Here is a 16888-nt window from a genome sequence, read left to right as displayed (position 1 = left end):
AGTTACAACCTCTCCTTTCGTTTCTGAGAAGGAGAAACGGGAGTAGAAGCTGGTGGGTTTCTAGTGACCTTTCCTAACTGCCAGCCGGCCTCAGATGGAGTGGTCAACCACCCTGGTTGCTCAACGCTTTCCGGGTTTTAGCACTGAGAGCCCCACTTCCTGGGGACTCCCCAGCTCTGGACAAACCAAGGCGGCTACCACTCCCCTTAAATTAGCCTTCTTGATGGTGGTGATTACCTGCACCCAGGGAGAAACCCACCTACCTGCTTCACAGACTGATGTGAATGTCAGCCTTCGACAGCCCCCATGACATCAGAAAGGCTCATCACAGTGTGTCTGGATCTTGTTAGAAAGAGACAGGATGGCCTAGGAGCCTGATCTCCAAGGTGGACGTACAGCAGGAGGAGCCATAGTTAGAGGCAACCGCAGGTGCAGTGAAACGCAGGCTCGGGTGACGGGTACAAGCAGAGGTTACAGTGCCATCCTCGTCTGGCTTTCTTGGGACTCAGATACCCCACCCACTCCTGCTGAACTCCGAGGAACCCATGGGGCACCATGCAGACACTAGAGTCCATTGGCCTGGCTGCACCTGCCCAGGTGTGGCTTCCTACCCATCACTAGCTGGCCTCTCCCAGTGCCGCTTGTACTTGGGACCTGATGGCACTGTGGGGGCTGTCCCAGGCCCCGTGCACACAGCCCAGATCATGGGGGAAGGTTCTCAGGGGTCTCCAGAGGCTGGGGTGGGGGGCTCCTCATCAGCTCACCCGTGGTTGGCCTTTCTCCCACTCCTTCCCCAGCTCCCACCTTGTACTCACGTGTGCTTCTGAGGTCACCCCCAAGTCCTGGTCTCAGCAGCTGATTTTGAAGCCACATAAATTGGGACCAACCACTTCTCCCTATAGGTATGGCCTGCTGTTCTCTGGAAGTTAACCACGCTTCCAGGAGGGGACCACTCATCCATCATCCTCATTTAAAGCACTGTGCGACTTCACCCCACACCCCCAACACTCCATGTACAGAAAGGAAGTGAATAAAGAATGAAAACATAAAACAGCTACACGGAGATATAATTCAGTCCCTGATATTGTGCCAGAGAGGGACTTTCTGAACATACAAGAGAGCATATTTACCCCCAGTAAAGAGTAATAAATATTACTCATGAAACCTTTCAAAATTTCTGCAAGTCTGGTTATTGTCAAAGCTGATCAATAGATACATGGGGATTCATTATACTAGGTACTCTAATTTTTGTGACGCTTAATGTTTTTCGAATTAAAAGGTTTTTATTCACACTAAAAAGAAAAAAAGCAATTCAGTAGGTGGTTAAGTTGTCAAGAGTCAGAATATACATCTAGGGAAAAGTGAGAATAGGAACTGTGCTAATATTATACAAATGGCTACTTATGGCTCAGGATAAAATTTTCAGAGACTGCATTATACAGAGGGGTTTTTCGGTTGAGGGGAGCCTGTTTTTGTACAGCATGCAGGATCCTAGTTCCCCAACCAGGAATGGAACCCTCACCCCCAGCACTGGATGCACTGAGCCCTGGACCACCAGGGAAGTCCCCGGAGAGTTTTTAAATGCTGTATGTTTTTAATGTTACATCTATATAAACTGAGTGGAACTGAACATGGCTAACTGTATCAGTCAGGAGAGGCTCTCTCATGCTGCAATAACAAACAGCCCCCAAAGTTCAGAGGTTTGAAAGCACACAGGTTTTTACTCAATCAGTGACTCATCCATCAGTCAGTAGAAGGCTTTGCTCACCACAGTCTCCTGGAGGTCAGAGCTGATATCTGAAACATTGCTGTTTACTGTGCAGAAGGAAGGAAGAGCTCTGTGGGTCTGGCATTGACCAGTAAATGGTTCAGAATGTCTTACAGGATCCCATCCAACCACAAGGGGATGCTATCATGGGCCCAGACAGCAGTCAGCTAGAAATATTTGGCAATCAATTCAAAAGCACAATAATGTGCCCAGAAAAACTGCTCAGTGACCCAAGATGTAACCAGTAATCTTGTGAGGAAACATACAAATGTCAAAGGTATTTATGAGTAGTTTGAATATAATTCTTCCATGAACTGTGAGTACAAAAAAGCAGTACTTGTAAATTAATACATTTTTTATGTTATTTAAATTAGGTGTGAGAAAACAGACTAAAGTAATTAAAGAGAACATTTTCTACAAGTCAAAATGCAGGCAAAATACAAAAGAAAAGAGTATATCTACATATGTATATGAATACATATGCAATATTTGATGACGAAAATTTGGTTAAATTCTTTAATATAGGAAGAGCTCTAACAAATCAATTTTAAAAAAGATATGAAAGAAAAGATATGCATAGGACATTATCTTTGGAGACATGGAGCTTTGCTAAGGTATTAATGAGCAGTAAATGTAGAGAAAGAAAAACTCAACTGATGGTGAAAAAATACAAAACTCAAAACAGTGAGTTTCGTTTTTGTTCACTAAGTTGGCAAAACTATTTTTTTAATGATTCTAAATCTTGACCCAGATGGGCTGAATACTGAGTTCTTATGCGGTACTGGTGAAAATATAGATTATTATTAAGCCTTATAAAACCAATAATATGGCACCATGGGTCAAAAATCTTCAAACATTTGTTCCTTTTCACTCTACATTCCCTATTTTAAAGACTCTGCTTGAGGAAATAAATAGAAATACAAAGACATATATAGAATCATGTTCACATCAGCACTTTAAAATTTAGAAACAGCCTTCTATGTATATCTGAGAAAAAGAGTAAGTAAACTATGGAATAGCTATCTAAGAAGACTAATAAAAACTAAGAAGACTAATAAAAACTTATGGTATATAATTATGTAAGGAAATGTTAATGTAATTGTAAGTGAGAAATATATTTTAAGCAGGGCCACAGAGATAGATGGATTTTATGATCCCATTTTCATTCTTAAGCCTGTTCTTATGCTTTGCATATATATATACAACTGGCAGAAATCCACCAAATATTACTAGTGCTTTTATATTCATGGAAGATTACATAGGATTTTTATTCTCTTCTTCACAGTCTAGATTCCAGTCATTCTACAAAGAATATGATTTTCATAATACAAATACAATGACTTTTTAAGTATATCTGTGTTCTATCAAGATGTCAAGTGAAGTTGTCATTGTTGATCTTTGATGTAATTTTATATTTCAAATATGATTTCATTTTTTAATTTCTCATGATCGGTTCTATTGCAGATGTTTATTCTGGTCAAGGTGACTGGAAAATAAAAATTAGTGTAATTAAGTGTCTGGGAAAAGGCAAACTGTATCAGGCTGGCTTCGTCAGTATCTGCAAGCAGATACCACCACTGGGCTAGGGCCTGGCGGGGGTGGTGGGGGACCACAAGGGAGAGTAGTCATTCCTCCAGGTCACTAGCCATTGGGTAGGATGAAGGGACCAACTCACTTCAACCTCAAGCTTCTCAGAGCAGGATTTCCACCTCATGGCACAGGTGATGTGCTGAGAGTACACGGAGCCAATGTACCAGCCTTGAGCTGGAAATTTATGTTAGCCAATGGTAAGCAATTTGTGCCATTATTTTTTTTAATAATAATAAATTTTTATTTTTGTATTTTATTTATTTATTTTAATTGGAGGCTAATTATTTTACAATATTGTATTGGATATTTTTACATTAAAAGTTAAAGCTTGTTGCTGAGCCATGAAAGACGCTGGGATTCTTGGCCTCTGGAGGAGGGGAATTCCAGCCGGGGCCAGTGACAACGCTTGATTCCTCAGAGCTTTTGTGTAATAGAATTTTATTAAAGTATAAAAGAGATAAAGTTTCTGACATAGACATCAGAAGGGGGCAGAAAGAATATTCCCCTGCTAGTCTTTAGCCAGATGTTTTATAGCTACTGGGCTTCCCTTGTGGCTCAGCTGGTAAAGAATCTGCCTGCAATGAAGGAGACCTGGGTTTGATCCCTCGGATGGGAAGATCCCCTGGAGAAGGGAAAGCCTGCCCACTCCAGTACTCTGGCCTGGAAAATTCTATGGACTATATAGTCCATGGCATCGCAAAGAGTCAGACATGACTGAGCAACTTTCAGTCATTAGCTACTAGCAGTCTGCTAATTAGAGAAAGGGAATATCTCAAAACTCAGAAACTGGAACCAGGCCCTTCACCCACAACATGCATTTAGAGAATAACATTGGCACAAGGTGAGTCATCCCAGGCCATAAAACTATTGACATGAATCTTGAAGAAAGGCAGGTTTCCAAGTAGATATATAGTTTCATTAACATAGATTAGGAGAAAAATGTATGATAAAACAAACTGGTTTGTGGAGCCCCTATCGATTCTGAGTCTTAAGCGGAACCAACTTGAAGAAAAGTCTAGGGTAAATACATAGCTCATTCAGTTCAGTTCACTTCAGTCACTCAGTTGGGTCCGACTCTTTGCGACCCCATGAACCACAGCATGCCAGGCCTCCCTGTCCATCACCAGCTCCCAGAGTCTACCCAAACCCATGTCCATTGAGTCGGAGATGCCATCCTACCCTCAATCTTTCCCAGCATCAGGGTCTTTTCCAATGAGTCAGCTCTCTGCATCAGGTGGCCAAAGTATTGGAATTTCAGCTTCAACATCAGTCCTTCCAATGAACACCCAGGACTGATCTCCTTTAGGATGGACTGGTTGGATCTCCTTGCAGTCCAAGGGACTCTCAAGAGTCTTCTCCAACACCACAGTTCAAAAGCTTCAATTCTTCAATTCTCAGCTTTCCTCACAGTCCAACTCTCACATCCATACATGACCACTGGAAAAACCATAGCCTTGACTAGATGGACTTTTGTTGGCAAAGTAATGTCTCTGATTTTGAATATGCTATCTAGGTTAGTCATAACTTTCCTTTCAAGGAGTAAGCATCTTTTAATTTCATGGCTGCAATAACCATCTGCACTGATTTTGGAGCCCAGAAAACTAAAGTCAGCCACTGTTTCCACTGTTTCCCATCTATTTCCCATGAAGTGATGGGACTGGATGCCATGATCTTCGTTTTCTGAATGTTGAGCTTTAAGCCAACTTTTCACTCTCCACTTTCAGTTTCATCAAGAGGTTTTTAGTTCCTCTTCACTTTTTGCCATAAGGGTGGTGTCATCTGCATATCTGAGGTTATTGATATTTCTCCCGGCAGCTTGATTCCAGCCTGTGCTTCCTCCAGCCCAGCATTTCTCATGATGTACTCTGCATATAAGTTAAAGAAGCAGGGTGACAATATACAGCCTTGACGTACTCCTTTTCCTATTTGGAACCAGTCTGTTGTTCCATGTCCAGTTCTAACTGTTGCTTCCTGCCCTATATACAGGTTTCTCAAGAGGCAGGTCAGGTGGTCTGGTATTCCCATCTCTTTCAGAATTTTCCACAGTTTATTATGATCCACATAGTCAAAGACTTTGACATAGTCAATAAAGCAGAAATAGATGTTTTTCTGGAACTCTCTTGGTTTTTCCATGATCCAGAGGATGTTGGCAATTTGATCTCTGGTTCCTCTGCCTTTTCTAAAACCAGCTTGAACATCTGGAAGTTCATCGTTCACATATTGCTGAAGCCTGGCTTGGAGAATGTTGAGCATTACTTTACTAGCATGTGAGATGAGTGCAATTGTGCAGTAGTTTGAGCATTCTTTGGCATTGCCTTTCTTTGGGATTGGAATGAAAACTGACCTTTTCCAGTCCTGTGGCCACTGCTGAGTTTTCCAAATTTGCTGGCATATTGAGTGAAGCACTTTCACAGCATCATCTTTCAGGATTTGAAAGAGCTTAACTGGAATTCCATCACCTCCACTAGCTTTGTTCGTAGTGATGCTTCCTAAGGCCCACTTGACTTCACATTCCAGGATGTCTGGCTCTAGGTGAGTGATCACACCATCATGATTATCTGGGTCATGAAGATCTTTAAAACCCATTAGGTAGCTCAAGGTTTAAGAAAAGTTAAGCTCAGGTGGAACCAGGTATCTTCGTGGCAACACAGAATTTTAAGAGAAGCCCCCTTTTAATTTTGTATAGAGAAGGGAAAAAATCTGACACTAGATTAAGTGAGATAAAAATGCCTGCCGCTTAAGAGAGACAAAAAATGTCTGACACTTGCAGCCTATTCCCTCTGGTTGGAGACCCTTAGCCTTCCTGCCTGTGACTCTCTCAAACACTACAGAATCCATATGAACTTTTAAGAAACTTGGGCCCTGTGAAAGGCTGCTTTAGGCTATGCTCTTAAAATCACTGCCTTTGCCAATAGGTTAGAGCAAAGACTCAGCCTCTGCACTGTTGACACTTAGTCCCCCTCATTCTTAGTTGTAGCTGGTGGGGGCAGGGGGAGAGGCAGAGGGCTGTCCTCTGCGTTAAAAGTTTAGCATCCTTGGTCTCCACCCACTAGATGCTGGTAGTGAGCACCAAAATGCCTCCAACTGTGCCAAATGCCCCCTGGGACACAAAATCACCCCTGGCTGAGAACATCAGTGGTCAAATACCCTCAATAGTGCCTCGGTGACAAATTCTCATTTCGTGAAATCTTTTAAGAGAGATTAATCCCGCTAACCTCCAAAGACTAATACAAAGAGAGAATTCAAAGTGGAGTTGCACCACATATTAAGTTTCATCTAAATGCACTTGCCTTAAAAAAAACGAGGGGGAAAAAAAAGAGCAGAGGGGTAGGAGAGGCAGAGAAGATAATTCCAGCCTAAACCAGATAAACATGGAGGCAGGTAGACAGCCAGTCTCCTCCAAGCACGTGCTGCAGAGTAAGGGCGGGAGACCCCAGCAGGCAGCCCACCGTGAGCAGTGCAGGCTCCTAGACCATCTCCTCCCTAATCTCTGGGTGACCCTTACACCCCAGTTGGGGTTTAGTAAGTAGTAAGTACTACTTACTCCCTGCCCAGCATGGCAGAATCTGCCTGATTAAGTCCTAAATGACACAGTGCGTCTGTCGGGACCAAGTTAAATATGTAAGTTAACTTGGGGAAAACCAACAACCCTGTGATGCTGTCTTTCTCTCCACTGGCCATATTCTCATCTGTGTCCCTCCCCAGAATTTCAAAGTCCTACTTAGCTCTTTTGTTTGTTTGTTGTGTTTCTTCTTACATATTTTGTCTTCCCCGTGGCTGGTGTGAAGGGTACCGCCACACAGGACGGCTGTAAGGATGCAGTGAATGACAATGTAAGGTATTCAGAGTGGTCCCTGCTCCACACTAAGTGCCCTAGAAGTGTATGCTGGGATTATCATCCTCATTTCTCCCCTGTACCCGCCAACTGATTGTTTGAATGTGAGTCCCAGTTGCTCTGTTTCAGTTTCATCCCAGCTGTGGTTCAGGTGAAGCTGCGGGGCAGAACTGGATCTTGGGGTGTCGTTTAAACAGGACAGTGTGGTGTGCCAGTAACAGACCCATCCCACAGTCAACTCTCAGCCCTCTTAGAGATGCCCCTTCCCCACTCAACTGCTCCCAGAACTAGGGGCTTCTCTTTAGTGGCCCATCTTGCCCAGAAGTCAGGGACTATTTGCTACTGATACCCAATCATTAGAAGCAAGAATATAATTATTATCGCCCTTGTAAACACACACATACAAACAGCTTAGGAAAATGAAGTTTAAAATTCCTAGCAATCCAAATATTCCTGTGGGTTAAGTCTTACAATCCAAAACAAAACTAATGTTTGCTGCTGACTCTTCAGAAGCATGCTGATACTGCTCTCTGTGTATCAGGGAGCAAAGCCACATAACAAACTTCCCCAAAACTCGGTAAGTAACAACCACTTAACTCTGATCTACAGGTCAGCTGGGTTGCTCTGCCAACCTGGGCCATCCCTGGGGAATCTCAGGTGGCCTCACTCATGCATCTGTGGTCAGCTGGAGGGTGAGCCACAGACCGCCTGGTCTAGGGTGGCCTCCCATGTGGGGTCACTGTTAGCTGTGGCAGTGAACCTGACCAGGCTGTCTGTCATCAGCCGCACGCTAACTCAGGTTGGTTCCCATGGTCTCTGAGGGAAAGTGGACATGGGTTGGGCTTCTTGAGACTCATGCTTAGAATCGACCCAGCACCACTGTCCACCACATCCTGTTTGCTGAAGCAAGACAGAAAGCCAACCCAGACTCAAGGGTGGGAAACAGGCCCCTCCCCTTGGTGGGCAAGGCTACAAACTCTAATATAAAGGGGTCATGAACACAGAGAAACCTGACAGGTTAGAGTCACAACCAGTCTCCCCACATCAAGGTGAGAATGCTTTTAGCATTGGTTTCCTTTTAGCAAAGGCTGCCTGTCTCACTAGCAGCCCACCGGTGGGCTGGTTCAGGGGAAGGTTCCCCAGGGGGTAGCCTCACTCACTGATGCTGATTCATGTCTGTTTCACTTTCCAAGGGCGGCATCCTTGACACTGAGCCCAAATCTGAGTCTGCTTGAGAGGGTTGCACCCTCTCACACGCTCTCAGTTGTAAGGTTGCTACGGTTCCTTCTGTGTCTTGGTTTCTGCAGGCAGTTGCCTGTTTGGATGGAGTTTTCCAGGACAGATTTACCAAGACACTGAGGACACTTCTCAGCTAGTGGCTTAATCAATCTTTGTTGATGTATCGACTCAGCCAGTCACAGGCTAATTAACTCCAAGTCCTGTTAGAAGCAATCAGAATGTCACTTCTCATTGTCAGGAGGCAGAAGACCTTGGAGGTAATTCAGACATCTCCTTTCCTCTGGCCTGTGTGCGTGCTCAGTTGCTGAGACTGTCTGACTCTTTGTGACTCTATGGACTATAGCCCTACAGGCTCCTCTGTCCATGGGATTCTCCAGGCAAGAAGACTGGAGTGGGTTGCCATGCCCTCCTCCAGGGGATCTTCCATCCCAGAGATCGGTAACATATACATATATATATATAATCTATAAGTAAATGTGTATTTTTAATTATTTCTCATTTTCATTTTTTTTATATCTATATAGTATCTATATGTGTATTTTATTCACAAGTATATCATGCTTCAATATAATATGTAAACTTATGTAATATATATATGTAAACTTATGTAAAATTTACATACCTATAAAATGGAAGCTCTATATAAATATCTTTTACATCTTACATAGATAACTATAAATTTACAGGTACATTTGCATTTTTACTGAAAAATGCCTGAAAGAATATGTAAGAATTACAAGCAGAAGGATTTGTTTTCTTCATTTTCCTTTCCATATACTTTGACTTTTTACCATGAGGATTATCAACATTTAAAAACCAGTCCATTTGTCAGTTTTAAAGAGATTCTTCCAGTCTTTCCCACCTTGTTATTCCCAGATTAAATGTAAATTGAGATGACTTTATATTGAATCCTTCCTGAAAAGAAAAATTCTCAGGCTGCCTGTCCAGAGGGACAGTGGATTTCAAGGACAGATAGAAACCAAGCCAGTCCTTGGGTTCAACTGCTTAAGAGGCCAGGTGGACCCCACTGCAGCCCACGCATCCCTCTCTGTCCCCCACCCCCAGGGCCGCGGGGGCAAAGGCAGCATCTACGTGTGGGCCTCGGGCGACGGCGGCAGCTACGATGACTGCAACTGCGACGGCTACGCATCGAGCATGTGGACCATCTCCATCAACTCCGCCATCAATGACGGCAGGACCGCGCTCTACGATGAGAGCTGCTCCTCCACGCTGGCCTCCACCTTCAGCAATGGGCGCAAGCGGAACCCCGAGGCCGGCGTGGTGAGTGAGGGCCAGGGGTGCGCGAGGACTTTAGTGACGTCATACACAGACACGGTGACGTCATGGAAGGAGGGCCCTCCTTCAAAGAGTCAGCCCCTGTTCCGAGGGGAGATGCACCCCTCTTCTAGGCTGGTGATGTTTTGTTATCAAGGTCGAGCCCTCACGAAAAACAAGAGCACCATGACCTCCTTCCCGCTCATGGTCCATAGATTTTCCTGTTCGTTGTTCTGGCTTACAAATAATGATGAACTCTAGTTTACCAAGATGTTGCCCCAGCACGTTGCTTATAAGGTAACTAATATTAAGAACTGGAGCATCACACCTGCACCCCATCTGAGCCAAGAACACATCCATTTTTTAGTGTAATTTAGAAATGGCATCCAGGGATGGACTTTTCCCGGTCCCTAGACCTCCCCAGAAGTGGGCACATGTGTGTTTTTGCAAAGGAAGACTAGTGTGGTTAAACCGGGTCCACAGTTGAGAAAACCAAAAGGTTAAGAATCATAGACATTTATTGCACTCTTCTGAGCAACTCTTCCTTCCTGGGCACCTAGGTTTAACAGTGAATTTCCAAGTCCGCTAGGCATACAGCCTTTCCTCAGTCCTCCAAGCTAGGAATTTAGTGGGTGACTCGGTAGTCGGGCTGGGCTACATTCTGCCCAGCCACCACCTCCTCCAGGGTGGGGAAAGGCAGGAACAAGAATGCAGTCATCAGTACGAGCCAGCCCTTCCGTCCCGAGGTCCTGCCTGGGCTCCTCCCGACCGGCTCTCACCCGAGCTGGCAGAGGTCCTTGCCCTGCAAGAGACCCAGACCTTAGCCTGGCTCCCCCATGACCCCCCTGACTTCTCCCATGAGCCCCGTCAGCTCCCCTTAGTCTTGGGGAGGATGGAAAATGTGTCAGCTCCTCCCAAGTGGAAAGAGGCTTCACTTTCTCATCTTCTGAGCTGTGTGGGCAGAAAGGGACGAGCAAGGGTGGCCCCAATCTTGCTCTGCTTGTAAGCCTTCTCCCAAACATCCCCCCCAGAAGCTCCCCTCCCTGCCCCAAGGGCCTTCCAGGGGTATCACTCTGTCCTCAACCCCTGTCTGTGACTCCACTCCAGCTGCGGAGGAGCACTGAATTCTCTTTGAATATAGTCACTTTCTCCAGGAGACGACTTTAAACTGCCCTGATGCTTTGTCCCCCAAAATAATAGACCCACTCAAGGAGCCTACAGACAAGCAGGAGAAATGAGTATTCTCATGATTTATAAACAATCTTAATGAAAACCCTGTCTCTCACAAACATCGAAGATGAGGATTTTCTCTGTAAAATCCTTTAAAACTCAGCTGATCAGCCTCCCCACTCGGGGTAATCACTGATGTAGCAGTGGTCTTGCTCACTGTGTTCCAGAATCTCTTGGTGGATTTTAGACGTAGAGAATGTACCATTTTCTCTTTAATGGCTGTCCGTCTAGGCAAACTCTAGCTGAACTTGTTTCATTTTTCCTCTTTAGGAATGCCACCCTTTTTTCCTGAAGGGAAAATAATTTGCTGATGAAGTGGCCCTGAGCTTTCTGAGCCAATCTCATTTTAACAAACCCCACCATTGGAGAAGGCACTGGCACCCCACTCCAGTACTCTTGCCTGGAAAATCCCATGGACGGAGGAGCCTGGTAGGCTGCAGTCCATGAGGTCGCTAAGAGTCGGACATGATTGAGCGACTTCACTTTCACTTTTCACTTTCATGCCTTGGAGAAGGAAATGGCAACCCACTCCAGTATTTTTGCCTAGAGAATCCCAGGGACAAGCCAGCCTGGTGGGCTGCCGTCTGTGGGGTCACACAGAGTCAGACACAACTGAAGTGACTTAGCAGCAGCAGCAGCAGCACCATTGTATTGAGTATGGTGGTGGTATTGGCTTGTCACTTTTCACCTATAATGTTTCCTTTTAGGGTCCAGAAAATAAATATCTCTTTATTAGAATAGCTGCAGAGTTTCCTCTCTAAACAGTTGACTTGCTTGTATCTTATGGACACTGTAACTACAACTTATTGTGTTTCCCTTTTTGCATAGGCTACTAGGAAACTCAGATAAAAATGTCTGGCAAAATAAATACATGAGTGCTAAGCTTATTCTTGCTTCCATCTAAATCATCTTCAGAACAAGGGAGACTTTAAGTAAAAGAAACAGAAGATCTTCTGCTCTGTGTTGTTTTGGGTTTAAAGCAGTGAGGCTTCTTCACTCATTCCTCACTCTCTTCCCCTCCAGGCAACCACAGATTTATATGGCAACTGCACCCTGAGGCATTCTGGGACATCTGCGGCTGCTCCCGAAGCAGCTGGAGTGTTCGCACTGGCTTTAGAGGCTAAGTATGTTTCCAGCTTGGGACCAAGGGCCAGCTCTGCAGGGTGAACTAACACAAGTCTCCCAACCCAACACCAAGTATCCATGGAGGCAAAAGTGGGTGTGAGAGTCAGTAGAAAGTCAGGCCAATGAACTCTGCTGGGTGTTGCTAATGATACATACACACACACACACACACACACACACACATCCCACAAAACTACATCCCTAGAGAGCACAAGAGTCCAACACCCAATCACACATGGGGGCACAGAGATATTTTCTTTCATCTGTGGATTTCATGGCTGTTTCACTCTAATAATACTCCTAATCAGCTAAATGAAAGATCATTGCCAAGCTGGTTATCTAGCAAGGTTTTCAGAACATGTCATGGAAACAGGATGCTCTCGCTCCAGATTTGTTAACTTATATGGTGAACTCACTTTAATACTGAGACAATGTGGGCAAAGTCACACAGTGTAGTCCAAGAAATGGGCTTTGCTGCTACCTTCCAGCTACTGGTGAGAGGCGCCCACCCTCTCTGTTCTCACCATCCCATAGAGAAGACACACATCACTTCTGCTGGACCCACCTTGGATTTGAGCACCAGCAGAGGTCCCTGCCCACCTGCTCCCCTAGTGCAAACCAGAGACTCGCCTTTGGTTTGAGCAATGGACCTGTGGCTTCAGGCAACATCCATGTGGTGTAAGTGCAGATGCCCACTGTGCAAGGAATTATCTGAGAATATAGAACCAGAAACTTGTAAGAAGTTGGATTCTGGCTCCTGGGAAAGGGAAGCTGAGTTCCCATCCCTGTTGGCTGTTGCTAGGCAACCAGAGCTCCTAGCATCAATCTTCAGGCAGCCCTGCTTGACTCTCCACAGTTTCAGTGCATTTTCTGACTTGCAAAGGAGGTAGAGCTGATTCCTAGAATAGGAAAGGACTTCAAAAGATTATCTAGTGCAACCCCCACACCGTCAAGCAGAAAAAGACATCGTTATCCTCCTTTTACAAACTGGGCCCCAAATTGGGGATGACTTCTGTCTTTGGGCCAAGCCAAACTTTGATTCTGTTAACAAAACTCAGGTGGAAAATTTAAGAAAGAAGAAACGGACACTCTCTTCTTATTAAGCACCAAGACAAAAAAAACTTATATATTATGTGCATTTCCTAAAAATGAAACTCTTCTTCTCAGGACCTGCCGGGTCCTAAAGTCTGAGTTGGTCTCGCTCACTCTGGTTGGGAGCAGACAAGCAGAGGGAGGCTGCTCCTGCCACAGAGTCTCACAGAGGACAGGGAATAAGAAGGAGTTTCTTGTCTCCCCTTAAATCGAAGAGGGTAGAACTCGCCTTAAGGTCTCCCTGGATTCTGACAAGCAAAAAGGCACTTGCCCAGGCATATATGCCAACAGCTTAGCCTACCAGGCTCCTCTGTCCATGGGATTCTCCAGGCAAGAATACTGGAGTGGGTTGCCATGCCCTCCTCCTCCAGGGGATCTTCCTGACCTAGGGATCGAACCCACATCCCTTATGTCTCCTGCATTGGCAGGCGAGTTCTTTACCACTGAGCTACCTAGGAATCCTATATGCCAACCAAGTGACATCTAAATCCATCAACGTGCTTGAGCAGGCTGCTGGACCTTTCAACAGATCTGTGGGCTCTGCAGCAGTTATTCCTCATTCTTTGCCACACTGGGCAGCTTTCCTTGCAGCTTTCCAATGCAGTCGCTGCTTAGGCATACTTCATTTTGGAGCAGTGGTCATCAACTGAGCACTCTCTTGCCATAAACAGGGGGAAAAAATGATACCTGGCAGTAGGTGGTTCAAACCCATCTTGGAAGCCAGTCCTCAGATTTCTTAGAACACCAGCCACCTGGGTTGGAAACCCTGAGAATAGAGTTTGGTGCAATTCATTAAGAATGGGCTCCCAGCAGAGACCATTGGGAAAGAGAGGAAGCAGGTTAGAGATGGGAAAGGATCTAAGTAAGGATGCTATTACAAAGGTTCTGGCCTCAGCCTGACTCCAGGGGGAGTTCGGGAATGCTAATCTTGCCTCAGAGTTTATTCCAAATCAAGACAAGGGAGTGGGCTGCATAAGCCCTTCCTGGGGTGGTAAATCCCAAGACTTTTCAGTGGGCAGAAGGGCTCCAATATTCATTGGAAGGATGAAGCTGAAGCTCCAATACTTTGGCCACCTGATGCGAAGAGCTGACTCATTGAAAAAGATCCTGATGCTGGAAAAGATTGAGGGCAGGAGGAGAAGGGGTCGACAGAGAACGAGATGGCTGGATGGAATCGCGGACTCAGTGGACAAGAGTTTGAGCAAACTCCCAGAGATAGTGAAGGATAGGGAAGCTTGACGTGCTGCAGTCCATGGGGTCGCAAAGAGTCAGAAACCGCTGAGCGATTGAACAACAACAAAGCCAGGAGTTAAAACCTCTGATCAGCATGAAATAGCCCCGGGAGAGAGCCCAGAGGAAGGAGGCCAGAAGGCTCTCTTTGTGAGCACTTCCTGCAGCTCACCTCTCTTTGCCTTCAGACGAGGCCCCTGGAGTCCTTGGGGACACATGTGGCAGCAGTCAGGGCTGTTTCCCACTCGGAGGGCCAACGGGAAAGCTTTTCCAGAACAACCTGAAAGCAGAAAACAAATTATCCAGTCTAAAACATCTGCCCATCAGGACCATGAGAGAGGGAGAAGGACCATCTCTGTGGCTCCAGGGGACAAAGGGACCCAGTCCTCTGTCCTGACCAGTCATCACCTTGTTGTTTACTCTCATAAAATGCTTTTCTGCCAAATGCCAGAATATACCTTCTTGATTCCCCAGCGATCATTGCTCAGATTTCCCAGGGAGTCCAATATTAGAGAAGTTTCGCAGGATATCTCTAGTGGGGGTTGGGTGGCGCTAGTGGTAAAGAACCCGCCTGCCAATGCAGGAGATGCAAGAGATGCAGGTTCAGTCCCAGGTCAGGAAGACCCCCTGGAGGAGGGAATGGCAACCCGCTCCAGTGTTCTTGCCTGGAGAATCCCTCGGATAGAGGATCTGGAGGGCTGCAGTCCACAGGGTCACAAAGAGTTGGACACGACTGAAGTGACTTAGCGCGCACACACACACACACACACACACACACACACACACAGCTACCTTCCCTTTTGTGGAGTTCTCTCCATGACCCCAGACTTACTGTGGGGTTCTGAGGGGATCATAAGGAGGCAAAACTATGGCCCAGAAGAACCATCCATAGTAAAGCAGTCCACATTCTGGGCTAGAGCAGTGTTTCTGAAAGTGACCTTCCAAGGAATGATTTTGTCATGTAAGCCCCATCAAAGTATAATAGACACAGAGACAAGTGCACACATGCTAGGGAAAGCTCAAAGACTCCTTATAAAGTTAACACGTCCATGTAGTATTGGTGTTAGTTGCTCAGACATGTCTGACTCTTTGAGATCCAGTGGACTCTAGCCCAGCAGGCTCCTCTGTCCCCGGGATTCTCCAGGCAAGAATACTGGAGTGGGTAGCCATTTCCTTCTCCAGGGAATCTTCTCCACCCAGGGATCAAACTCATATCACCTGCATCGCAGGCGGATTCTTTGACATCTGAGCCACCAGGGAGGCCTTACACATCCATGTAACCAGCACCCAAATTAGGAAACAGACAATCACCTAAGTATCAGTCTGGGCATTTTGGTTCAACATTATGTCTGAGAGATTCCTCCATACTGCTGTTAAATATGACTTCCTTCCAGTCCCACACATCTTAATTCCTTCTCTGGGTGATGTTTCTAAAGATCAGCTCAAGTGCCTCTGCCTTCATATCTGTGCCTCAGATAAAGTTCTGATGTTCTAACATGTGGTTCTCTCCTGCCTCAGTCCCTGGCTCTCCCTCCCTGACACTTGGGGCTCCTGACCTCCTGTGCTTTTTAAAGTTTATCACCTGAGTAATGCTTGCCTTCTCCCGCCTCTGGATCCTTCAAGCCTTTGGCAGATGTATGGACAGGTCCACGGAAGCAACAATTCTGGGTCCTGTCTGACGTCATCGTTGTGTTCAGGCTGTCCACACGTGCAGCCAAGGCTGTGAACCACCATCTCAGACCCGTGTTCTCAAACCCCGTGTGCAGAAGCATCACCCGGGTGCTGTCCTAAGTGTGCATCCTCAGGCCCACCGCCTCCAGGAGGTCCGATGCCGGAGACCTGAGATTGAGACCAGGAATCCATGTCTGTCACAGGCCCCCACATGGTTCCAAAGCTGGTCCACACTCTGTGAGATGCTCTCCTTGGGATAACTCCGGGGCCCCATTGTTGGCTCCCTCGGCATGACAGGGAGGGAGCTCAGCTCCCTCCTTTTGAAATATTGAGCTGTCTGTCTGTCTGCCCCCCAGCCTATAGGCTCTGAGACCTTTCCACAGCCTGCTCAGAACTAGTGCAGAGCCTGGACATGATACACACTCAATGGATGCTCATAGAATCACTTCACTGTACAGTCTTTTCTGTAGGTCTGCCTTACGTTTCCAACTCTTACATTAAGTATTTAAAAGCATGACCATTCCTTGCCTATAACACTGAACACAGTGACTTCCATACTGTAGGTATTCTGTACATTTATTTTGTATAAGTTAATAGGTGTCACCTACAACCCTTGAGCTGCCATAGTAGGATTAAAGCTTGAAGCAGGTTGTGAGATCCCCGTTTTACACAATGGGGCTTCTCTGGTGGCTCAGACAGTCAATAATCTGCCTGCAATGCAGGAGACACGGGTTCGATCCCTGGGTCAGGAAGATCCCCCTGAAGAAGGGACTACCAGCCCATTCCAGTATTCTTGCCTGGACAATTCCATGGACAGAGGAGCCTGGCAGGCT

General features: G+C 45.9%; 1 protein-coding gene across 1 annotated transcript in view; it reads left to right on the top strand.

Moving 5' to 3' along the window:
* The window catches only part of PCSK2 (proprotein convertase subtilisin/kexin type 2), a 57298-nt gene that overhangs the window by 31285 nt on the left and 9125 nt on the right, over positions 1-16888 (top strand). The window contains exons 5-6 of the mRNA XM_018056853.1: positions 9498-9713; positions 11961-12061. Of these exons, the coding sequence (XP_017912342.1) occupies positions 9498-9713; positions 11961-12061 (317 nt within the window). The remainder of the gene's footprint in view (positions 1-9497; positions 9714-11960; positions 12062-16888) is intronic.

This window comes from Capra hircus, chromosome 13 (genome assembly GCF_001704415.2).
Source record: "Capra hircus breed San Clemente chromosome 13, ASM170441v1, whole genome shotgun sequence".
Classification (NCBI taxonomy): Eukaryota; Metazoa; Chordata; class Mammalia; order Artiodactyla; family Bovidae; genus Capra; species Capra hircus.
Note: the sequence above shows the minus strand (reverse complement) of the source record. Positions and strands in the feature narration are given on the sequence as shown.